The 25485-nt window shown below is 45.6% G+C and overlaps 2 protein-coding genes across 2 annotated transcripts; both read left to right on the forward strand.

The window, feature by feature from the left end:
* Positions 1 to 2666: 2666 nt before the first annotated feature.
* Positions 2667 to 5338, forward strand: LOC144141087 (uncharacterized). The gene is made up of 2 exons (XM_077672609.1): positions 2667 to 2808; positions 4578 to 5338. The coding sequence occupies exons 1-2, from the start codon at positions 2803 to 2805 to the stop codon at positions 5253 to 5255; spliced, it is 684 nt and encodes a 227-aa protein (XP_077528735.1). The 5' UTR covers positions 2667 to 2802; the 3' UTR covers positions 5256 to 5338.
* A 16485-nt stretch (positions 5339 to 21823) lies between these two features.
* LOC144141088 (uncharacterized) lies at positions 21824 to 23733 on the forward strand. Its single transcript, XM_077672611.1, has 2 exons — positions 21824 to 22016; positions 23007 to 23733. Exons 1-2 carry the CDS (start codon positions 22011 to 22013, stop codon positions 23652 to 23654), a joined length of 654 nt encoding a protein of 217 aa, XP_077528737.1. The 5' UTR covers positions 21824 to 22010; the 3' UTR covers positions 23655 to 23733.
* Positions 23734 to 25485: the final 1752 nt, after the last annotated feature.

Below are 25485 nucleotides of genomic sequence, written 5' to 3' on the forward strand. Positions count from 1 at the left end.
CTCGTTCGGGTTAGAACAGCTGCTTCTCGTTAAACCTGCAATGCCCAACGTATCATATAGGATCCACCATCTTTCGGATTTCTTGACTCTAATCTGGGCCTTTCGAGCGCCAAGAAATGCCCATTGTATCATTTCTGACACCTCCTAAGCGTTTTTTCAAAAAAACTATAGCTCGATAACTGTCCGCACGGAGTCCCAGATACAGTTTTAAAGATGGATACCTCCATCGTGAGCGCGCCCGGCGGGTCTACGCCTACTTTCAAGCGGTGTATGATACACTTTCTTACGTAATATATTATACATTATGTACCTACTTATACCTACACGTAAATGGGCATATGCTACATTATATACCGACATTATATATATGGGACTATATATACTTACTTTATATGCGTTTATGATAACTTATGTAATTTTTTAACCCTGGGAGACAAAAATTTTTCTTCACGTTTCTTTATTGTTTAGTCACAATCTATAATGTTATCAAGCAATAGAATTTTCAACTCTTGTTGTTATTGCCTGGGCATTACATGGCTAAGTAACAGGCTAGCGAGATTCTGTTTCCTCGTGTGTACAAGGCCGCCAATTCCTGTATGCACCCAGCGCCATCTACTCGTTGGCTTCAAAAACTCCGCCTCTTGTTTTGAACAACAGCAAAAATTACCCCACCGTCAGGCCTCCTTAGCATAGCGGGTAAAATTACGGGTTTTGTCGTGGACGGGCGCGGGGTTCAGGCCACAGCGGTGAGAATTTGTTTTCCAAGACCCGTGAATCTTTTTACTGAAAAATGCTATCTTGGTTCATTCCTACACATTCATTTCGAAAATAAGATTGGTTTGGTGACTTTTAGTTTGTTTTAGGGACGGAGAGAGGCAACTAAAATCGTTTAATTGACGTTCTGCATCACACCGGAAGTGCCTGGCTTGTACATATCTCGGAACGAAATATCGCAAGAGGCCATAAGTTGGATGCCTGGCAATGTGTTCTTGAGCGCTGGGACATGTCCCTATAAAATCTAAAACCGGCGTCCGCTGTGACAGTGTTATAGCCGTAGTGGCGTCTTCAACTCCACAAACAGTTTCATTTGCAGAGCCTTTAAAGACTGTGAACAACCACAGGAATCTGCCCTTATCAGCCGATGTGAACAAGCTGGTTTCCTTCCTGAAGTAGACCCCCTCTACATGAATCTCTGAAATAGTCATTTCGGCCTAACTGATGGCTGTGCAGTGAAAAGAACGGTCCCAAAAAATCGGCATGCAGTTCTGCCCTTTTCGTGCGTGTTATATATGTGAATCAAGGAGGAAAATGATTGTTTCACATGTTCGGCCATGTTGGAGAACATAATTCTTCGGCTAATTTTGTTAAATTTCTTAGGAAGTCTGTACCGCTTTTAGATGCGAAGCATCTCATGCCCGGGGCTGTGTCCCTCCCTCCCTCGTTCTCGTTGTCCGCCGTCCACACTCTACTACGCATGTGCGTCTCTTCCGCCCCGTCAGCTTTTGGGCAGACGTCAGCGCAGTCCACTATAAAAAGAAATAGTTTCGATCCCACGACTCTCTGGCCGCAACGGGAGGTACGTGGCGCTCTTCCCACTGCGCTACAAACCGAGACGGGAGCACGTGCTACGAACGCGCCTTACGTCCTTCACTCATTCAAACTACGGCAAGAAGCTACATATACAACGAAGGCACGCGAAGCTGAACGTCAACGGAAACGACGAACTTAAAACTAATGGGAACTTCAGTCGACCCCATGGCTGCTTCGCATACTACTCAGGGTTCCCCTACGTGAAATGGTGTAATTTTTGGACAATTAGTTTCCTGCTTAACGTGACGCATCACAGGTGATTTTCTACTCGATCAAGAGGAATTTAAGGGGTTAAGGGTAACTTCATGCAGCCAAAATGTGGCAATTAATAACAGAAAGAATCTCAAGGTGCCCCCTCCAAAAAAAATTAAACTAAAATATTGCTTCAGGCAAAATATCGGTTTTATAATTCGGTTTTACTAGGTTTTCAACATGCGCGCTTGAAGTATTGAATCTCATAGTATGCTCGAATGAAGCCTTGTGATGTATTGTGATGTATAATACCAGTTTAGATTGTTAATGTATGTTATATCTTAGTAGATAGGACTCACGTGTTGTAAGTAACGAGAGGAGAATGGACGACTTTGATAAAGAGAACGATTAGAAGTATTAGTTACCTGCCTACTCCGAGTTTAATCAGTGTGTCAGGACTGGGCAGTTAGAACAACAGAACACCCCTTTGCAAGGGGAAATGCGTTGCACAGGGAAACATTTTCACAAAACCGGCGACGCTGTGCTTTATCCTGTTTACCGTGGCTTTCCTGTGCATTCGCCGGCGTAAAGACGACGAATGAGTTCGAACACGTATCCGCAACATTCCGAAATGCGTCCGCTGAAGTGAGATAACAAGAGGCCTGGCAACGTATATGACGATGACTTCTAGGAAGACCAGGCAGAGTCAAGTTTAATGGCGCTGCGGGAAACGACCGACTTCTCGCCACTTAATAGCGTGGTTTCACTTATGTCTTTCTTCCCAAAAACGTAAACAGTATACACGGTAGTTGGCCGAGGCGGAGGGCAATCTGTATCTTTCCTTTCCTCTATCCGTTCTTTTTCTGTGTGGTCGTTTCGGCTGCACCGGATGGTGGCCACTGCCCGAAAAGTATAAGAGGGCGGCGAATGTCAGGTGGAGCATCAGTCGCAACAACTGACCACCAGTGAACGCCTCGACAACGATCCCTCTCCAGAAGACGTCGCCGCACTCCTACAGCAATGAAGGTGAGAGCGTCATTGTGCGTTTTTTTTTTTGTACGTGCAAGTCAAAGTGAAGTGGAATTTGAGTAACGATATTGCAGTACTTATCCCATTGCCAATGTGCATGGAAGACACTGAAGTTTGCAGTGCTGGAACGCCTTGAATGGCTTTTAAAACTTCTTCATTTCGCAGCAACAATGATCTTTTGTTATTCTTATGCATTTTAGGCACCTCAGGCTCGAAGGTATCTAGGTATACAGGCGCTGCGTTGATGCCTCCGTCAAGTTGATGTGTGCAACCTGTCATTTTCGACAGTTAGAGAGAACCAGCAATATTCACAGATATTATTCGCCAAGACAAGAATGGGATAATTAGGCGGAGCGCAATATTTTCAGTAATTATTTGAAACAAGAAGCAGTATGCAAAAGTTTAATTTTCTAAATTTCGCATGTTGCACACAAGGGTATCATTGAAGTTTGCTGTTGTACTTTGAGAAGCCAAATGTTTTTTCTTCATCGGATAACTTTTGTATCTTATCAAATAGGCGCTTTGTGCTCATGCTCTCTCACAAAATAACCGAGAAAAGTTCGGCCACGTGCACAATTGATGCGAAGACTGAGCAAACAGCGGAGCTGGGGGTCTTCACTAGCCTTAACTTCGATTTTCTTAACCCGCCGCGGTGGCTCAGTGGCTGCGGCATTGTGCAGCTGAGCACGAGGACGCGGGTTCGATTCCCGGCCGCGGCGGCCGCTTTTCGATGGAGGTTAAAAGCAAAAATGCCCGTGTGTACGAGATTTCTGGGCACGTTAAAGATCCCGGGGTAGTCAAAATTAATCCGGAGCCCACCACTGCTCAAAATCGGCCGTTTTTCCGCCGTAACGAAAGAGTTAAACCCTTTAAGCAATCAATCAATCAAATCGATTTCCTTAAGTCTATCCCTTCTTTAAGAGAAAGAAGGTATAAAGGAAAGCTTTTTTCATGCAAACTGAGTTAAACCTGAGTCTTCAGTCTACCTTACTAAAGGCCCAAATCCGAACTGCGGAATTCCGAAGCCAAAGTCTACTTGAACTCATCTCATGTCCAAAGCCAACGCCCTCGCTTCGCACCCGAAGAAAATGCTGTGCGCCCTGAATTCGATGATAGCGCAGTCGGATAGATGCCTGTTTCATAACGCGAGGGACCCCGGTGCGGTTCCTACCACGGGAAGGGTTCTTTTATTTAGGCGCCCACTTCCAACCCCCGCTGGTGGGCTCCTTGCCTCGTGGCCACTTTCCCTCAGATTTCTTATCCTAGCCTTTCGCATTCTCCACTTCACAGAGCGGATTTTTTTTTGTTAACGATCCGCGCGCGCAGAAGAAAGCTTAAACATATCCGTTGCTAAAGTTCCCTTTTATTCAAATGGCAAAAGGCTGCTGCTTCCTCGGCTACTCAGAAGCTATTTCGCACACTATAAATACTTAAAGTGGCGTTGCGTCACTGCAATTACCGCAATATTCGGATACCTAACAACTGCTAAGAAATTGGTAAAGATTTGCAATATTTGTTTCATAATTTCAAACCAGCTATAACAACAAGAAGTACTTCTACAATTGTATTTTTCAAGACATATTGTGCAACGTTGATACCAACAATTCATTATTTAGAAGCAGACTTCGTTTGTACAATGTTAAGGAAAAAATAGTAGACATTTGGAAAAAAATGATCTCGCTCTAAAAATTACCTAAATGCGGGCACTCAACGCGGCCAAGCTGCTCGTCTAATACTGTAACACACTGTTCTTCTCGCAACTGCAGTTCTTCACCAGCGTTGCCATATGCGCCATCCTGGCCTGCTCTGGAGTCCTCGCTGAAGAAGCGAAGAAGAAAGAAGTGGAAGGACGCGGAGGCATCCTTGGAGGAGGCATCGGACTCGGCGGGTATGGCGCCGGAGTGGGGCCGGGTCTTGTCGGCGCTGGTCTCGGCGGAGCCGGACTCGGAGGGGCTGGCCTTGGCGGAGCCGGACTCGGTGGCGTTGGGCTTGGAGGAGCCGGCTACGGCGGATACGGTCAGGGCCTGATCGGAGGTGGTCTAGGCTACGGTGGTCTCGGATTCGGCGGTGCCCGGTACGGCGGTATTGGACTTGGCGGTCTCGGAGGCTACGGAGGTCTCGGAGGCGGCTACCAGTCCGGCTACGGAGGTCAAGGAGGAGGGTTCCAGTCTGGCTATGGAGGTGCAGCGGGTGGTTTCAACCAAGGAGCGGGGGGCTACGGCGGTGGTGTCGGCTACAGGAATGTGAACGCCTACAACAGCAACCGAGGATACAACCACAACAACGGTTTCTCGTCCAGTGATGGAAAGGTCTTCGGCACCGGTTTCAACCAAGGCGCAGGAGGTTTCAACAAGGGAATTGGTGGACAGCAGGGCGGATACGGCCAGTCTTCGTTCGGGAACGCCGGTGGTTTCGGAGGCGCAGCGGGTGGTCTCTACGGCTAAGAAGTGACAAGTTTGGATAAACCCCTTCAATCAGTCTGGCGTTCAAAATTCTGGGTGAGAATAAAAAGAGCAATAGCCTCTGACATTCTCTTTGTTCAGATGAACTTTGAAATAACTACACACATTTACACCACCACATTGACAGAAGATATTCCAGATTCACAAATATCTTAAAGCCTAAAGGGTTTTTACTTACGGTATCAAGTTACATACAAGCGACATCCCTACAAACGGAAGTTATATTGAAACATTAGAACAGCCTCCTGGGAAACACGGTCTTGAGGATATCGAAGTTGACTCTTGGTTGAATTGGCCCGCCGTAATTACAACCATGTTAGATACAGACCCGTTCCTGCCAGGCACCCTGAGATCGTCCGCCACTTGTGGAAAGACAGTATAAAGCCTACGGTCTTCCACTTACACACATGCCTTCCTCACAGATGAATGCACTCAGTGGCTAAGGCATCCCACTAGTGTGCATGAGATCACAGATTTCATTTCCGCCAGCACTGTGGCGGTTTTTTTTTGTTATAGCAAAAATACAAAACGTTAAAGACTAGTTTATAAGATCTGGATTGAACCATACACACGTTTCATTTCTCAAGCCAAGCTTGAGCACGTAAAACCCCAACTTGTCCACAGATGAATGACGTGGTGCGCAGCGGTGTGTAACATCCGGCAGCGCCGACAGAGGCGATGCAGTTTTCTCAAACTTCGGCATCGTATTCACCTGAGAAGTGTCGCTTACCCAGCGATCACTCTAGAGCTCAAAATTGCGACTGTGTTCGCTTAGGCAGGAATTGCAAGCTATTATTTTTGATCACAACAGTTATACTGAAACCATCCTTCTACAGATAAGGTATCTAATCAGGGGAAGAATGACGATCGCGCTCACCATCAACCTAGCCTAAATGCCACAATCCGGGAACGCCAAATTGACATGAAATTGACCATTCTGGTCGCGAATGACAGCCACTTTACTTTGCCCTTCAGTGTTATGAAAGAAGGACGACACTTTGAAAGGTTTGCAAGTGAAGAAAGAGCAGTCAAACTTACGTTATGCATTCAAACAGCAAGTTGTCTTCTTCTGCTTGTTCGTGCCAAGAAGGATGCAAACCAACACGAGGTCATTAACAAGGGCTTGGTCGAAACAAGTGCGCGCGTAAAACGGACACCTTTTGTATCACCATTGCGTATACAGTCAAACGCTGTTATAACGAACACCACGATTTAACGCAATTTGTTCGCTATAGTAAGTAGTTCGAAATAACCAAACCCGCTTATGACGATCTTCAGTCTCATTTAAACGTTGTGAACAGCTTATTGAACGCACGATAACGAAAGAAGGACCATGCCATTTACCATTACTGGCAATCTACTCCAAAAAAACTTTAGTGCAGAAAAATGAACACCTGTTTGCAGTATGCATTCGTTTTTGCCTGAATATTGCATTTAGCACCATCCATAACAACCGCATGCTCCACACTCGACATCATTTTGATGAACTCCAGTCCATTTCCTTGCATTTCGGCGCAGTATCACCGCTCCACATGGGTAGTAGAAATAACTTCTTGCAACGTCCGGTGAGAGTGAGTGTCTTCCATGCGGCGCTCGTCGGTGGCACCGGTACGAGACCCATCACGTCAGCAACAATTTCAGGATCCAACGGGCGCGCTGTCAGAGCAACGTCATCGTCGACAGTCGGAAATTCCTCGAAGCCAACTTTTTGTAGCGTAAGCTACACTGGCCGAGGTTGAGCAGTTTTGCGCCGACGTTGAAGGGCCGTGCTGCGCAAGCGCGAGGATCATTGCATTGGATTGGATTGGATTGTACTGGATTGGAATAAATTGGATTGTACTGGATTGGAAATCCAATTCAGTTGGAGTACGGGTCTGCACGTTTGCCTGTCTGCGCATTCCACAGGAGTGACGTCATAGCCGCGGCAGACGCACTGGCACCGGCGCGTGCCCAGCTGTGCGCCTCCGTTGCGCATTAGTCAAGTCTGACGCTGCGCCGGAGCCGTTTTATAGCCGTCTCGCGTGGCTCCTGGAGAGCCGTGCTGCGCATGCGCGTGGACCAGCGTTTAACTGGACGGGACCGGAGTGGACTGGACTGGATTGGACTGGACTGGATTAGATTGCATTGCATAGGATTGGGTTGGATTGAGTTGTAAATCGTTTAGCAGCAGTAAGCATGATAATCAGCTAATCCTAGACAACCAGGAAACCTAAGAAATACCCAGCTGAACCTTAGCTCACGCTACGTATATCCTGGCATAGCCGAGCTAAGCCACTGCTAATTTTTTGGCATAGTGCCCTAAGGCTCGGCGAGTACTTGCCAGAGCGCGGCAATACCTCTCTCGCCTTGGACTGAATGTAGCAACTTCGGCGCCCTCCTCTGGACAAGTTCCAGCATGGCGGAAGCGTTTATGTATCGAGTCCCGTCTTGCCAGTCACAACAGATCATTTCGATTGCAGCCGGGAAATTAATCCTCAATATGTCATTTACCAACGAAGTTCTCCCGCAGCGGCGTTTCACGGAAGCCTCCGAGCAGCGCGGTGGCCAGGATGCTTGCCGCAGCCGGTGCAGCACCGCGTAAGCGGGTGTTTGGCGACCGATCGCCCGCACTCAGAGTTCGACATATTCACGATTTAGTTCGTTATACAAAATGAAATTACAGTGCATAATGGCCGAGGAACCTTTAGTGTTCGCTATAAAGCAGAATTCGCTCTGTCCAAGTTCATTATAAAAGGGCTTGACTGCCTCACAGATGAATGCACTCTGTGGCTAAGGCGTCCAACTAGTGTGCACGAGGTCACGGGTTTGATTCCCGTCAGCACTGTGACGGTTCTTTTGGTATAGGCAAAATACAAAACGTTAAAGACTAGTCTATGAGGTCTGGATTGAGCCGTACACGCGTTTCATTGCCCAAGCGCAGCTTGAACACGTAAAACCCTGACTTGTGTACGGACGGATGATGCGGCACGCCGCGGTGTGTATCCCCGGCATCTGTACGATGGTTGCGGAAACCAAAAATACTGCCGAAATATATCATTGGGGAATGCATGCCTAACATTTCGTAGCATGTGTAGTTAAGGCGTCTTCGTAGCGCATTCTCGCAATGAAACTAGTATGAATTGACAGGATTTGCAATGTTTAAACTAGCCAAACGAATTTCGGCGCCCCGGTGGAATTGTTTTATTATGTGTTGTTCTTGTAGGGCTTGATTCTGCTCGGGTCAGCGCTAACGGTTATTCAGACCAACCCTCGACGCGCTGCTCAGGGCTGACTCAGACCTCCAAGTTCGTGTTGTCGGGCTGGCCGAACATGCGGCCAGGGTTAAAAAGATCCCCCTCGCGTGAGAGGAGAGGGGGATTAGCGCTGCCCTCTCCTCGGCCCCTTCACACCATTTTGCAGGCAAAAAAAATTTGTTCTGTCAGTCGCCGTGTAACGACGCCCCACCTTCGACGGCCGATTGGCTCTTGCTGGGCACGTAGAAATAAAGATGATGACGATGCTGCTGCTGCTGATGGTGGTGATTTTAATGATGATGATGATGATTCTGCAACGTCACGACAGTGTTAAGTCACGACCCTCTTGGCTATTCCTTCTGGCTTATTTCGAGTGCTAGTTGATGAATCTTGGCTCGATCCCAAGCCACCGTATCTAATTTGTGAAATAATTTGGGGCCTTTACTATTGCGTTTGTTTTCTATACCTTTTTTCCATCCCCGAAAAGGAATTTTGCCGCGCTTCGCTGTTAAAGGGCCCCTGAGATGGGGTTTTTTGGGGGTCGATGGTATCGGAGCGCAACGGCTATTTCTTGAACTAATCATGACGTACTAGTCCGACCTTGATTTAAGCAATTCTTTACGACCGTAAAAAACCAGAAAGCTACAAAAAACACCTTTCGTGTCCGTGTTCCTTTATGCAGTGCCAAGTTTTTGTCTTATACCTAAGTGTAAAACAATCACACACACGGCTCGACGCTCACCTGTTGTCGGCAGAAGGATACATGTAATGACCGCAGGAACAACGACGTGCGCGGTGGGAGCGCTCAGCGCTCCGTTTCTGGTATAAGAGTTTTATCAGTTTCATTTGCTTTCTTGGCTGCTGTGCCCGAAAGGATTCTTTGCACCCTCCTCTGCGTTTTGAGCGTAGCCTCGACGTTGTTTCAGTTATGAGGTTGTAGCGAACGGCGCGCCAAGGGAGCGCCGCGCCGACGACGAAGGCGGGAACTCCTCACGTAATGCTTGGATGACGCCGGGCACTGCTCGTGATCACCAGGAGCACGCTCACGTGCGCTCACGCTGGCCGAATAAATCAGTTCAAGCGCAAACGCTGTCACGCCTGATTGTCTCTGTGCCGATCGCGACAAGGTGTATAGCCTGCGCTTCTCGTAACAACTCCTGCCAAAGAGTTTCATTTCATTGCTTCCAATCAAGTGTCATGATCGCAGGAAAAGGTGGTTTGGTGCGCCCGGGCTTCTAAGTAAACCGTGTGGTCTAGTCTCCTTAGCGCGCCTTACTGTTTACCGTGTTAATGGAAATAAGAGTGGCCGTTTGCCGCTGGAAACGAAAGGGCTGCACACTGCAGTTTCTGCATTTAGCCTACCGGCTGCCAGGCAGCGACATCTGGCGAATTCGTCTTAAAGCAAACGACACAAAAATTTGATGCCCGGAACTGTTCGCTTACGCTTAAAATAGCTTGAATCTTGAACGTTTTAGATTAAACTATCACAGTACAATAATTTTCGTTTAACAAAGTCGCCTACTTCTGCTCTAGAGCTTAAAAAAAAACATCATGTCAACGCCACCGTCTAGTGGGAACAATGAGCACCAAGTAATGCATAACCAGAATTCATGCCTCAGCTAGATATTTTGACATAACATCTGTACGATATACTGTAATAACTCCACAGTTGTTTATATTACCTTGCCCAACACGATTTTTACAAAGTAAAAGAGCTTTGCTCATTGATAAACTTATCTAAAATATTGAAAGCGTGGGAGGCTCGAGTATGGGCGTAGATTTTGCTCGCTCTTCTCAAAAAAATTGTCATTTGTCGTACTCCTGAGCATCATTCAGCGAGTATCACGCAATAAACATCAACTACATCGATTACTTGAGTGAAGCGCCGAGCGCAGTGCATTGTCTGTACTAATCTAATCAAGACGCGAGCGTACACTTCGCCGGCGTAAGGTGCTCGTTATGTAGCAACGCTGAAAGTAATAGCGACCTCGATAAACTCACATGGGGTTGCCCCCACAACCGGTGCGGGGCACAGTGCCTCACGACGGTGCGTACCGGCACGGTGCATTGATCGAGGACAATTTGCACGGTTCTACCCAAGTGCCATCTCTTAAGCTGTGAAAGCAACTCATAAATACGTTCACAAGTGGCAATAAGGCAGCGTAATGTGGCACAGCGCTACTACAAAGGGTATTTATTGAAATCCAATTATTATATGCACACAAAACCCATATCCCTCACAGTTGCGCGACAACGTACTTCCACCGTTTCCACAAAACAGCTACCTACAAGCTTCTCATATTTGTTCTGACAGCCATGACGCGAGTGCCTGTAATGTTCCGCCCTTCCGCTACAGCAAAGCACGTAGGTCTTCGTGGTCTAGACAATCCAGTAATTTCACGCGTAATTAAATCACATGAAACATATGCAAACCTCCAACTGCCACGCCATGCATGCAGCCTTTTTCACATCATTTACATTCGCTGGCCGTTACAGCGCCCGCTCTGAGCCTGTCGCATCGTTGCCAAATGAATCCGCAAGCAACTCATCCTTGTCACCTGCAATATACATCCCGTTCCGCTTTCACACAAGTGCATTCGTCGATGCGCCGTCGATGCAGCAGACGGCGGAGGAAGCCGCTTCGCCGGCGTCGTCCACGATGCATCTCTGGATTGCACCCCGGCGCACCGTCGACTCTCTTGGTGCGCAGCGGGGCAACCAAAAATTGCCTCTCGGCGCTACGCTCCGGTTTATCGAGGACAGATGGTGCGCACCGGTGTGGTTTGTCTAGGATAACAAGGCGCACCGGTGCCCCCCGGTGTGCACCGGGGTGATTTATCGAAGATGATATAAGTTACCGTTCGCGGTCCTGTCTAAGCGATTGTAGAGACATTGTGTACCATTGCTCATTTATCATTTGGTTTGGTTAGTTTACCGCTCCAGTTTAGACTTTATTATCGCCCATTGTTTTGTTTTTGTAGTTATCCTTAATTTTTTTTCTTGTTCCTCAAGCTCTATTTCCTGTCTTTTCAATACCCTTTCTTTCTCTTTAAATTCCTCCTTCCCCAGTTCTAATGCGTAGGGTAGCCAACCGGACTGTAACCTGGTTAACCTCCCTGCCTTTACTGCACTGTATTGTCCTTCCATATTATCCTACTCCCGCGCATGCAAAGTCGACTCCCGCCATTACTGTATACCCAGTACCTCCTGCTCAAAGTCCGTAAGGACAGAGAGGCTAGCTAAAAAAAAGTGTAGTCGTCTCACGTGCGATCCACTTGCTGCAGTAACTATAGTAACGATGGCGCTGTAAAAAACAAGAGTTGAACCGCCACTTTAAAAAATGGCGGACATAGAAGCGAATTTCCGCGGCCAACCATGAAATGAGTGCTTCACCTCGGACGAGGTCGGACTTCTACGTGATCGAAAGCCGCCGAGCCAACAAATAGTTCTGCCTCATTGGGGTAATAACTTTGGTTAGCGTGAGTGAATATGCTTGATATTTTTGGACTTGCCTCTACAAGAACTATTAGTATATTTCTGGCACAAACAAAACCACTTTGAAATCCATCTCAGGGTCCCTTTAATGGCTATCGTCTGTTTTTGTTGTTATACGCAGTAATTACTCTTGTCATATCCATGCTTGTAATACAGTCTCATCACTTTTCTATTCGCAATTCAGCAATATGTCTGCATTGTCGCTTGTCCTTGCTGCCACCTTGCACTGGCCAGGGATACATCAAGCTGCGCACGCAGATGTTTTACTCGGTTCTGCTCCTTCAAACTGGGCAAAATTAAAGCCTTGAAACCACGAATAATGTGCTATAGGCTACCTGTGCGCTGAGCAGGGCTCAAATTCATGAACTGTGCCACTAGTTGCAGTAGCTTATATAAGTTTTGCCCGTGTATACCTCGGTTTCTCGGGCACTTATCGGCACATGGCGAATGACCTTCGGGACCAGCAGAAACTACGGCGCATAAAAATCGCGGAAGAAAACATGGTTGACCATGATCGCCTCAAAACCAATCGTTACTATCGCGAAAGTGCTACACAGCAAAAATTGTGGGATACCACACAAGGTGCCAGTCAACGGAAAGTTAAAATTCACAAATGTCGCATTTCGTCTAGTATATCTGCACTGCTAAGGCTGCACAAAACACGGATGGAAACGCGGAAATACAGCACGAACGCGAAGTTGCAAACTACCAACTCTTTATTCGTTGGAGCGCTTCCCGTGGCTTCGACCTGAAGAAAAGAAAGACTCACAAAAAAGCAGGTGGTAAACTAAGATTTACACTTACCACATTGTAGGCTGCGATGTCTTTGACCAGCTCACCTGTATTGTTGTACACAGCAGAAACTTTCACCGGATACGTGGGAACAACGGCATCACAGGAAGTCAAAAGCTGGCTGAAGTGGCCCACAAAGGCTTTTTTAGTAGAAGGTAAGGCGACGTACTTTTTTGAAAGACAGGTCCTACTGCTGGGGCACGCCAATGTCGGATATCCGAAATAAACCAGATAAGGAGTAACGAATTTGATTACCCCAGGTTTTTTTGCATGTAGTTGACACGGAGTTAAACTAGAAAATTGCAAGAGAACTCCCACTCTATGCCATGGCAATGTAGCTTACATAAATAAATTGGTTAGCTCAAGGGCTAGATGGTATACATTGCACTTCGAAGGAAAACAGCGCAACCGACAAGACAAAAGCAAGTAATTCACTCAACACACGCGCTGAGGCGATGTGAGATTCCCAGTAAAATAACACAGTTACCTCTTTCGCCTTGTACCGACGACAAACTCCTATTGCGACAATGGTTCTTGTGTGCAGATTTTCGAAGACATTTTATTAAAATGCATATGCTAGGTACACGACACCAAGATTATGCTTTCTACATTGAATTGAGCGCTTAGGATAAGGTCTAGTAACTTTGAAAACTTTAGTAGGATCATAGACTTGTCCCTCGTAACAGTGCCAAGCGACACCTCGAGTGCTACGAAATTATATATCAGCAGTCCTGCCCCTATTGACCCCACTTAAAGGAGCCATGAAGAGAAAACAAAAGTTTGTTTTATTCGAACGATTAGGTGTTTCATAGTACCCCAAGCGCTTTCCCGGAAGCAAATGATGCTTTATTCACTGAGAAATAAGGCAATTTAAGCCAAAATTTTAAATCTCCCGCTAAAATTGAACATTCCGTGACGTGTACAATGGCGTCATAAAGCCGGTCCATGAAACAGATACTTAGTATGTCGACTCCATATAGCACCCACACGCGGGAGTCGATCGAGACGGCGGCCATTTTAAAAATACTAGTAAAACCTAGTGCACCCGCAGCCCTAGTCATGGAATCGCCTGATCCGGGGAACAAAACTCTCGCCGAGGAGCTCGGGCTTGCATTTAACAACCTCACACCACTAAAACGCTCAATGCTTCCAAGTGCACGAGCGGCAAGAGTTGTGGGATACGCGGTGGACGGGAAAGCGACCATTCCGCGATAGCCACAACAGACGAACGCCCAGCCGTCGGCACCGCTGCCTCGTCAGCCCCGTCGCGACGGACGAATATAGACTGGTACGTATGTGCCGCATTTTGATTACGGTCAATAATAGTTCAATTTCAGTAGCAGTATCACTTATGCCAGTTGGCCGGTGTCGTGTATGGAAAGCCGTTCGCGCGAGCTCTCTGCTTCGACCAGAAAGATACGAGCGTCAATGCGCGGTGTTTACGGCATTTTTTTCCCCAAGGTCAGAGCGATTTGACGAAGTTGGCGACGAGCGCCAGCATGTCCCAGGAGTGAGCTAACGTAAGGGTCCCTGCCGTAATCACTTCCTCGGAAATGAAGCGAACACACTCGTACTTCCTTTAGCTCTCTTTCTCCTCCGTTTGCAAAGTTCACAAAACGTAGCCACTTGCTTCGCCTAGGTTCGTCGTTGGGCAGCACATGAAAGGAGATCTCCTCACCGGCGGGGATGTCGCACTCCCTTGACGATTTGCCCGTACTGCATGGGCATTTAAAAACGCAGCAACGAAATGTCATTGTAAATTACTCGAACAAACTGAAGTTTTCAGTGGTTGTAAACTGGAAACGAGCTCGTAACGACAGCAGCACGCCAACACCATTCGAAACTTACGCGACGACTGGCACTATCTCGTCGCTTCTTGCTGTTCCTTACTCCCCTCGTTTCTATTTTTACCTTTGCTGGTTGGCGATATGACGGCCAAACTCCTGTGAAGGGATTACGATACGAAGCAAGGTCGCGGCTGTGCGTGCTGGAACGGTTCGTTGGCCCCGAAGAGCCTCGAACCCGAAAATTCGTCTGCGCGACGGCGAGATGTCGAGCTCGGCCGGCGCTAGTTTCGTATGCATTGGCGCACACGCTTGCGTGTTTGTTCGGACCTTCAACCGTTTACTCCACCGTTCTTTGTCATAACAAGAATGTGCAGTATGTTTCACGGGCATTTAGCTCGCTATGCAAACTGTAAGCCCTGCCTAACATGCGTTTGCTTTTGCCGGCCTCCGCCAATCGCAGAGCATTCCCAAGTGACATCACAGGTTCTGTTGCGGAAAATGAGCTGGTGGGTTCGCATGGTCATTTCCTTTTTTCCTAATTATGTAGCTTATTTGAGCGAAGTTTGCGTTATAAGTGGTGTCGTTATGGTTCTAACGAGGCAATCTTTCGAATGAACCAAACTTGTGTTTTCTCTTCATGGCTCCTTTAAAACTCAGTACCCTCAAACTACACACATAGGAGAACATATCCTGATCTACCCGCATTACAGTCAAATTCACAACCATGCATACTGCGGACACTACAAGTACAACCATTTTACAATCACAAAGACCTCTCGAAAATATCACCATCCCTTCCCTCACCAGACTGCCCGCACTACAGGTCCCCCCTTACTTATCTTGACCAAAAGCGGAGCGCATTCTAAGGTGTAACCAAAGTGCCTGTGAATCTCGACTGGGGTTGTAATTTTTTCTAGGCAGCACTCGTCATAATCTCGCAATACCGTGTAATCTCGAATAAATTCCACCTCCTATGTAGAAGGCATAGTGCAGCAATAAATGCTCAGCAGTCGCTGATGCAACAGTTCTCGCAGCTGATATTCGTGAAGATAGACTAATGCAGCCGAGGCGGAAAAGATTTTGACGATGATAATGACGAAGGCGATGACGGCATCAACAACGATGATGATGGTAATCAGGCTTCTGTCTTCCTAAGCAGATGAGCACGTGTGTGTTTCGTTGCCAGAGTTTTTTTATGGTCGTGAGCTCAGAAAATGTCGTAAACTAGCATTTACAAAACAAGTTATAGAAACCAAACGCTGAAACAAAAACTTCCAGAATTGCTAAATTCTTGGCGCACGAAACACGTTAATGTCGAAAGAGCACCGGATAAGGAATTGCGTACATTATTTTTCCTTTAAATCAAACCTCCCGGATCAAGTGATTGTTACAGATTGTAATGTATTTCCTATGGATACCCATGGTAAGAGTTAATCTTCCCACACAGAACTGTTCTTTTATTACTTGTTTTCATCTTTTCCCCGAAATTGTGAGGAAAATGTGAATAATCAGGCTGTGGCGCGCTTTCTGTTATTGTAAATACTGTGTGAAAATTCGCGCAACCGGGACCTTTACGATCTTTCCGTTACTGCACCATATCAGCACGGTTGTCGTCTAGGTATGTCAACCGTCACCCAACTTCTTGAATTGATTCATGACCTCTCCTTAAAGGAGCCATGAAGAGAAAATGCAAGTTGGTTTTATTCGAAAGATTTCGTGTTTTATAGTGCCCCCAGCGCTTGTCCGGATACAAACGGGGCTTTATTCACTGAGAAATTAAACAATTTAGGTCAAAATTTTGATTTTCCCGCTCAATCGTGCGTTTTCGTGGTCCCAAGTGACATCACTGAAACCGACCGCTCTGCAGCCTAGAGTACCTTCATTCACGCATCCGCCGTACAGGGTAGAGACACGTATACGCTGGCGCCGCCATTTTCGGTTGCTCGCTCGCCACCGAAGCAAGTCATTGTGTCAAAACCGCGCTAAAATTGTCGCCGCAACGCGGTTTACTGGAGAAGTTTGAATCATATTGTCTGTTTCGCGTTGCTAGGTCTCGTGGGAAACGAAAAGAATAACGCGTTGAGCCCGTTGGCCCAATTGCGGCGGCACGGGACCGTTCAAAGGTTGTCTCCACCCTGTACAGCGGTGTTGGTTTGTTCCCGCGTTTCTTTATGTTCCGTAACCTAGATGGCGCCACCATACCGTGGCAAGCGATTGGTTTCTTTTTGCCCGCATTTAAACCTGGCTTGTTTTTGTTCTGGGAGAAAATATTCGTTCCCTGAAACAGTGCTCGCTCGACAAATGGGGTCACGTAAGACACCGTTGCTTGCGTCAATCGGCCAGTGTCGTCTGAGACAACCCCAAGCCCCGTAGTGCTGTGCAGCGAAACCAAGCATGCTGTGCGCAGTACGAACAGCAGAACGCATCAGTACTTCTATGTTTACATGTGCTTTCGTAACTTCCACTGTTTGTCCCATCATTCTTATTGCTTTGTAAAGAATGTGCCCTAAATTTAAGCGCAAATCGCTCGTTCGTCTAGTTTGTAAGTTCTACCTAATTTGAGTCTGCTTCTGCCAGCCTCCGCCAATCGCCGAGCTTAGCTCATGTGACGACATAGGTTCTGTTGCGGGAAATGAGCTGGTGGGTCGCATGACCATTCCCGTTTTTCCTAATTATGTAGCTTATTTGAGCGAAGTTTACGTTAAAAGTGGTGTCAGTATGATTCTAACGAGACAATATTTTGAATGAACCAAACTTGTGTTTTCTCTTCATGGCTCCTTTAAGCGTAGACCACCAGAAACAAACGGACCTTATTATGCTTGATTTTTCGAAAGCATTCGACCGGGTACCTCACACAAAACTATTAAAGAAACTTGAAGCAACCATAGGAAAAGGCGCAATCAGTGACTGGATTAAAGACTACTTGTCCAACCGATCACAATACGTTCAAATTCATCAAGAAAGGTCATCCATAGTCAAAGTCAAATCGGGTGTACCCCAAGGTAGTGTTTTGGCACCTATCTTATTTTTAATATTCATCAATGACTTACCTAAAAATATCAGAGTTAACATAAGGCTATTTGTGGAGAATTGTATTATTTAACAAGAAATCAATGCCCCCCAAGACCATCTATCGCTTAACAGTGCTTTACAAACAGTGTCCGATTGGTGCTCCGACTGGCAGATGAGCGTGAACACAACAAAATCAGCTCTTTTAAGAACAACCAGAAAACAACAGATATCAATGTTTTGCTACACCGTTAATAACACTCCCTTGACAGTCGTGAATCAACAGAAATATCTGGGCGTAACTTTAACACATGACCTTAGATGGGACTCGCATGTCGCCAATGTTACATCAGCTGCCTTACGCCGACTCTTTTTTCTAAGAAGACGACTAAAGCAGGCACCCCCAGAAACAAAACTACTCGCTTATAATACATTTGTAAAACCAACTTTGGAATACGCAAGCGTCACCTGGTTTCCTTACACTAACACACTTATACAAAGACTTGAAATGGGGCAGAGGAAGGCTATTAGGTTTATTTATAACAAATACAAGACAAATGATTCGCCAACAGAACTTCTAAAAAAAGCAGGAATATTAACTCTTAAACAGCGAGCAAAACTTGCTCGGAAGAAGATGTTATACCAATTAGTAAACAAGCAGTTAAAGATAGATAGCTTCATGTATATATCAAAAGCAGAAACCAGATCAACACGACACACGCATCCACTAACACTTCGAGAATACCAATGCCGCACCGACTGTTTTAAGTTCTTCTTTTCACTTGCCATACATGAATGGAACAACTTGCCTTCCTTCGTAACAAGCAGCCCTACTTATGAAACTTTTTCGTCTTTGCTGGAAAATCACCTGCGCACATCGATGTAATTCAGTCATAGTAGCTTCGACTTATACCGCATCATGTTGTGTTTTTTTTATTTTTTATTTTGATTTTTTTGTATCTCAGACGTGTTTTGCAGCTGCATGATTGTTGTCATGTACTAATACTGAACTGTTACACACATAGGTGCACAAACCGATACTGTCTTCTTTAAATTTCGTATAATGTTGTACGCGTAAATGCTGTATGTTTGTACTATGTTATAGGTTGTATTATTTTGCCCTTCCTGCAATTATCCCTCATGGGATATGCAGTATGAATAAATAAATAAATAAATATACCCATTGTTTTTTTTCTTTTGTTCGTGCTGTTCCATGTTTGCACAGTACGCTGCTGAAAACATGCACACATATTATTGTATTTTGTGTGGCCTCCCCTATCTCAGTAGATGGCAAATAAGTAAATTACTGTAATCATCTAACGTCGAGGCAGAATGAAACGTATAATATCCGAACTAAAACCCGTAAACAAATAAAAACACCTTGCAGGTGATTTGAAATTATTCCACATAAAAATTTAACCCGAATATTTAGCACGCTTCTTGATTGCTTCAACCATTAAATAAGTAAAACCTGTAAGCGTAGTTTTTGCTCTAGGCACCCCTTCTTTTGTGGGCCCTCTCCCATGACCACTTTTGTTCCGTAATTTCAAAGGCAGCAAGTTCCGTAAAGCCTGGTAAAATCCCGGGCCTTTCAGGACGCGCACGGAGGACAAGTTCGGAGGTTTTTACGAACCCAAGTAATGATCTCTTAGCGAATGGCACGCACTTTGCGGTTTCTGCAGGAAAGTGTATATCCCGACCTCGCAAGCACAACGCTGTTCATCGTTGCGAGGAGGCAGCACTACAATCGAAAAATGCAGAAAGGCATGCGAGGCGGCAGCTTTCTGGTTTGCACAGCGTTAATCTTCTCTTCATCATTCGTTGTTTTGCATCTTTTCGCACTGCATTGTTTTCGGAGATTCAGACCTGCCGACTGTCGCCACTCGTCATCTTGCTCGTACTCTTGTTATAGAGGGGCTGGATTGTCGCACATAAATTAAAGAGCTACTCCTCACCAAAACAGCTCTGTCGCCTTGCGCTCCTAGCGCTAAAGGGTTCTTTTCAGTTTGTAAACGCGCAATCGGGATCGGAGGCTGTATAAGCGAGAGATTCGACGGCGGGTTGTAGGCCTAAGAAAAACGCGTTCACACGAACCCATCAGGAACAGCTACCTCACAATACGTGCCAGAGGTCACAGCCTTATTGAAATGAAAACCTATTTTCATTCTTATCATATGCTGATAATGCGGCCTTGGAAAAAGTCTGCTCGAAGGCAGTTCAATGTGCTCACAGCCTTTCTTCAAATTCTGTAGCAGCACCAGCACTATGCATACAATAAAGTAAAAATAAGAGCTTAATACTTAGCAGAAACCAATATGAATATTAAGTAGCAAAAAAATAGATGCCGGTTGTTCGAAACAATAACAAAGAGCTTTTAATCAAGAGGGGGAATTTTGTTTTCTAGTACCTTATTTGCATGCCAGCCCCGTTTAACACGTGCCGAATTTTATGAATTAGATGTCTAGATCCTAAACTCCTTTTCACGCATGCGTTTCACAGGGTACCTGGTTTTGAGAGCTTAACAGGTTGAAATTTATGTCTGCAGTTTAAATTTATTAGGCAACGAAGCAAGGGTACAGCATAGGCTTCATTTTCCAATGTCCAGCACGCAGGGCAAACATGATTTTCCAGCGAGTTATACGGTGCGTAAATTTTTTGTGGTTTTTGGAATTTTAAATTCAAATTGGCTATTTAGACCATAGTTCTATAGAGGTATTTCAGTTGTCCCTCAATTGAAAATTGCAATTATCCCATCTCAAACTATTTGTAACAACATATTCGGCTGCCCTTTGTAGTCAGACAGCGCGGGCGAGGAACAACAGAACTAGAAATACGGCTTACAATAATAGTGATGGTGATAAAATGACCTCAGGTGGAATTCTAATTGACAAGTGACCGTTATGCTGTGCTGATCGGGATCTAATTTCTTCAGCTGGACCAAATTTAGTAAGCGGCCGTTGACATTTAAAATGTGGCTTTTTAATATAATGAGCTAATGTGTTCGTACTCATGCTTAAATCCAAATAGGCATGAGTATGCGTGAACAAGCATGAACAAACTGGTTTGCTTACTGGAGTAGACCACCGCTACATGAACCGCTGAAATAATAATTTCGACATAACCGAGCAATAGCCGTGCAATAAAAAAATGGTTTCAGAAAAGAGCATAAATGAATGAATGAATGAATTTATTGTAAACAACGAAAGGAAAGACAACCAGCAGGCGTAGTTTGTCTCACCTAAGGTTGGACACCGGAACGCCTGCTGGTGTGGGGGATGTGGGGAATTCGGAACACAGTTGTAGTTTTGCGCTTATGTTACGTGTTCTATCTATGATTCAAGACAGAAAATAATTGTTTCACATGTTCGGCAATGTTGGACAACATAATCTCACGGCTAATTATGTTACATTTCTTCGAAAATCTCTACCGTTTTATTGGACAATTATCGTTGATGGAGAAACAACTTACTGCTTAACGTCACGCATCACAGCTGGTTTTGTTATTGGATCAAAATAGATGTCAGGGGTTATGAGTAACTCCATAGCAGCCAACATGTGGCAATAAAAAACACAATAATTAAGCTAAAATATTTAAGCTAAAATATCGCTTCACACGAAATATCACTTTCATAAGACGGTTTTATGAGGTTTTAAAAATTCGGGCTCGACGCTTATAGTGTGCTCGAATAAAGCCTTTTAATGCATTATACGAGTTTAGATTGGTAATCTATGCTATGTCTTACTAGGTAGGACTCAAGTGTTGTAAATAACGATAGGAGAATGGACGACTTGCGTAAAATAGATCTATCAGAAGTGTTAGTTACCTGACTACTCCGAGTTTAATCAGTGTGTCAGGACTGTGCAGTTATAACAACAAAACACGCCTTTGCAAGGAAAAATGCGCTGCACAAGAAAACATTTTCAGAAAACCGACGACGCTTAGCTTCATCCTGTTTACCGTGGCTTTCCTGTGCGTTCGCCGGTGTGAAGACGACGAACGACTTCGAACACGTATCCGCAACATTCCGAAATGCGTCCGCTGAAGTGAGATAACAAGAGGCCTGGCAACGGATATGATGATAACTTCTGGGAAGACCATGCAGTGTCACGTTTAATGGCGCTGCGGGGAACGAGCGACTTCTCGCCACTTAATAGAGGGGTTTCACTTTTGTCTTTCTTCCAAAAAAGGCAAACAGTAGACGCAGTATTTGGCCGAGGCGTAGGGCAATCTGTATATATTTCCTTTCTTCTATCCGTTTTTTTCCTGTGTGGTCGTTGCAACTGCGCCGGATGGTGGTCCCTGCCCGAAAACTATAAGAGTGCGGGGAGTGTCAGGTGGAGCATCAGTCGCAACCACTGACCACCAGTGAACGCCTCGACAACGATCCCTCTCCAGCAGACGTCGCCGCACTCCTACAGCAATGAAGGTGAGAGCGTTATCGTGCGTTTTTTACATGTGTGCACCGCAGAGCCCGGTGGAGTTTCGCTAACAAAATTGCAGTACTTATCCCATCGTCAATGTGCTTGAAAGACACGGACGCTGGTGTTGCCAGAATTCCATCAGCATTAACTTGGCTTTTTATACTTCTCCAAGGCGCAGTAAAACTGTTCCTTTGGATATTTTTACGCATTTCGTACTCACTGCATACTCGAAGGTATCAAGTATACGGTACCTGTGTTTGTCTCAGTCAAGTTAATGTGTGTAAACTGTCAGATTGGACCGGTAAAAAGAACAAGCTCTATTCACGGAGATTATTAGCAACGGAAAGAAAGTGATAACTAGGGCGTATGATATTTGGAGGAAGGACATAACACAGCAGATCATTGACAAGTTTTAATTTTAGAAATCTTGAATTGCCATAAGGGCACCATTAGTGTAGTATTGTACTTTTAGAAGCGGAATTTTTTTTCGTTCGTCGAATTGGCGCTTTCTGTTCGCGCTCTGTGACGAAGCAATAAAAAAATTCTGTTATTCAAGTTATTACGGGTATTGCTTTTTTGGTCGCTTAGAAGACCTTTGCAAATGTAAATATTTAAAGTGGCGTTGCATTTTTATGGGTCGATGGTAAGGTTCTTTCTGAAAATATTCTCCTCCAAGTCACCGCAATTATCGAGTGATTCGGAGAACTGGCGACATTAAAGAATCCGTGAGCGCTTCTAATGTTTTTTTTTTTAATTTCACACCGGCAATACCAACCAAAATTATTTCTAAAATTCTACCTTTCAATGCATATTTTGCAATAATTGAGACCAACAATTCGTTATTTAGAGGCTGGCTCTGTATGTATAATCTGAAATAAAACTAGTAGAGATTTGACAAAAATGATCTCGCTCTAAAAATTACCCAAACGTGGGTACTTAATGAGACCAAGCTGCTCCTCTAATACTGTAACGCACTGTTCTTCTCTAAACTGCAGTTCTTCACCGGCGTTGCCATATGCGCCATCCTGGCCTGCTCTGGAGTCCTCGCTGAAGAAGCCAAGAAGAAAGAAGTGGAGGGACGCGGAGGCATCCTTGGAGGAGGCATTGGACTCGGCGGATATGGCGCCGGAGTGGGACCGGGTCTTGTCGGCGCTGGTCTCGGCGGAGCCGGACTCGGTGGCGTTGGGCTTGGCGGAGCCGGCTACGGCGGATACGGTCAGGGCCTGATCGGAGGCGGTCTAGGCTATGGTGGCCTCGGATTCGGCGGTGCCCGGTACGGCGATATTGGACTTGGCGGTCTCGGAGGCTACGGAGGCCTCGGAGGCGGCTACCAGTCCGGCTACGGAGGTCAAGGAGGAGGGTTCCAGTCCGGCTATGGAGGTGCAGCGGGTGGTTTCAACCAAGGAGTGGGGGGCTACGGCGGTGGTGTCGGCTACAGGAACGTGAACTCCTACAACCGCAACCAAGGGTACAACCACAACAACGGTTTCTCTGCCACTGATGGCAAGGGCTTCGGCTCCGGTTTCAACCAGGGTGCAGGAGGTTTCAACAAGGGAGTTGGTGGACAGCAGGGTGGATACGGCCAGTCTTCGTTCGGGAACGCTGGCGGTTTTGGAGGCGCAGCGGGCGGTCTCTACGGCTAAGAACTGACAAGATCTGATAAACCCCTTCAACCAGTCTGGTCTTCAAAATTCTGGGTTTTAATAAAAATGGTGAAACCGATTATCAGCTCTGACTCTTTGTACAGATGAACTGATCAATTAATACAAATGTTTAAGCTATCGCGGATGAACAGGAACATTGACAGCAGCTGTTCCAGATCCGCAAATATGGCAAAAAATAATGTGTTTTTACTTACGTTATCAAGTTCGACCCAAGCGGCTGCCCAACAAACAACATTTCATTGAGACCTTAAAAGGGCCTCCTGTGAAACACGCTCTTGTGGATATCGAAGTTGACTCCTGGTTGACTTCGAATACCTTAATACCAACCACGTGTGAGGCAGGTCTTTTAATGCTAGGCACCCTGAGATGCCGCACCTCTGGCGGTAAGATAGTATAAAGCCTACGGTCTTCCATTCCCACACCTTCCATGTCTTAGTTATCCACGCACTCAGCGGATAAGGCGTCGCACTAGTCTGCACGAGGCGACGGGTTTTATTCCAGCCAGCACTGTGGCGGTTTTTTTGTTAGAGGCAAAAAATAAAACGTTAAATACTTCTAGGAAGGCTGGATTGAGCCGTACACGCGTTTCATTCAGCTTTTTCACCCACGTCAGCATTACCATCTTTGAACCTATCTCTACTTTCATCGCGAAGAAACATGGAGTCTCTCAAGTTATTACATTCTATAATTTTTTCAACGTGCAAACTTTCAAAAGATCTGTACTTAACATGTTCCAGACCTTCTTCAACACGCCACTACCATCCTTTGAATATGACACCATTCTACGCGCGTACTAACACGTTTAAATTTAGCTTCTTTCCACGAACTGTTGAACTTTGGAATAACTTATCCGGTGATACGTTCTTTGCCCTTAAACGAATTCTTGTTATCCATAAATACCCTTTGACAGTTTTTTTTTTTGCTGTTTATGTTTGCTGTGCACATTATGCACAGTATGCACAGTATGAACAGTTTTGCACAGTATTATGTTTGCTGTGTTCTGTTCCTTGCCACCATGTCTTCATTATGCCACCATGTGATGCCATGACTTGCCACTTTGTATTTTACTTTCCTTCGCAAAGTATTACACCATGTTTGTTTTGTACGGGCCTGTCCCCACTCCTGCCATAGCCCTTATGGGTTGCAGTATGTATAAATAAATAAATAAATAAATAAATAAATAAATAAATAAATAAATAAATAAATTACCCAAGCGCAGCTTGAACACGTAAAACCCTAACTTGTGCACAGATGGATGATGCTGCGCGCAGAGGTATGTAACTTCCGGCCGCGCTGTCAAAGGCGACGGAGTTTTCTCAATCTTCGACATCATATGGGCCTCAGAAGTTTCGCTTACCCAGTGGTCGCTCTCGAGTTCACAGTTGGGACTGTGTTCGCTGAGGCAGTAATTGCAAGCATTTATTTTTGTTCGAATGGGTGATACCACATCATCTCCCTACAGATAAGGTGACTAATCAGGCGAGGCAGGATGACCGCGTTCTTCATCAGCCTAGCCGCAATGCCGCCATCCAGGCAAGCCAAACTGACAAGGAATTGATTATTCTGGTCGAGAATGACATGCACTGTACTTTGTCCTTTCTTGTTATCAAAGAGGGACGAAATATTGGGAGGCTTGTAAGGGAGGAAAGGGCAGTCAAACTAACTTAGGTTATGCATTTAAACAGCAAGTTGTCTTCTACTTGTTCATCCCAAAAAGGATGCAAACCAACAAGTAGTGATCAACAAGGGCTTGATTGAAACAAGTGCGCTAATGAAAAAAAAATGCACAGAATCTCGCGCCCTGTATCAG

Source organism: Haemaphysalis longicornis, unplaced genomic scaffold (genome assembly GCF_048455015.1).
Source record: "Haemaphysalis longicornis isolate Haplotype H1 unplaced genomic scaffold, Haemaphysalis longicornis Haplotype H1 scaffold_6, whole genome shotgun sequence".
In the NCBI taxonomy this organism is placed as follows: domain Eukaryota; kingdom Metazoa; phylum Arthropoda; class Arachnida; order Ixodida; family Ixodidae; genus Haemaphysalis; species Haemaphysalis longicornis.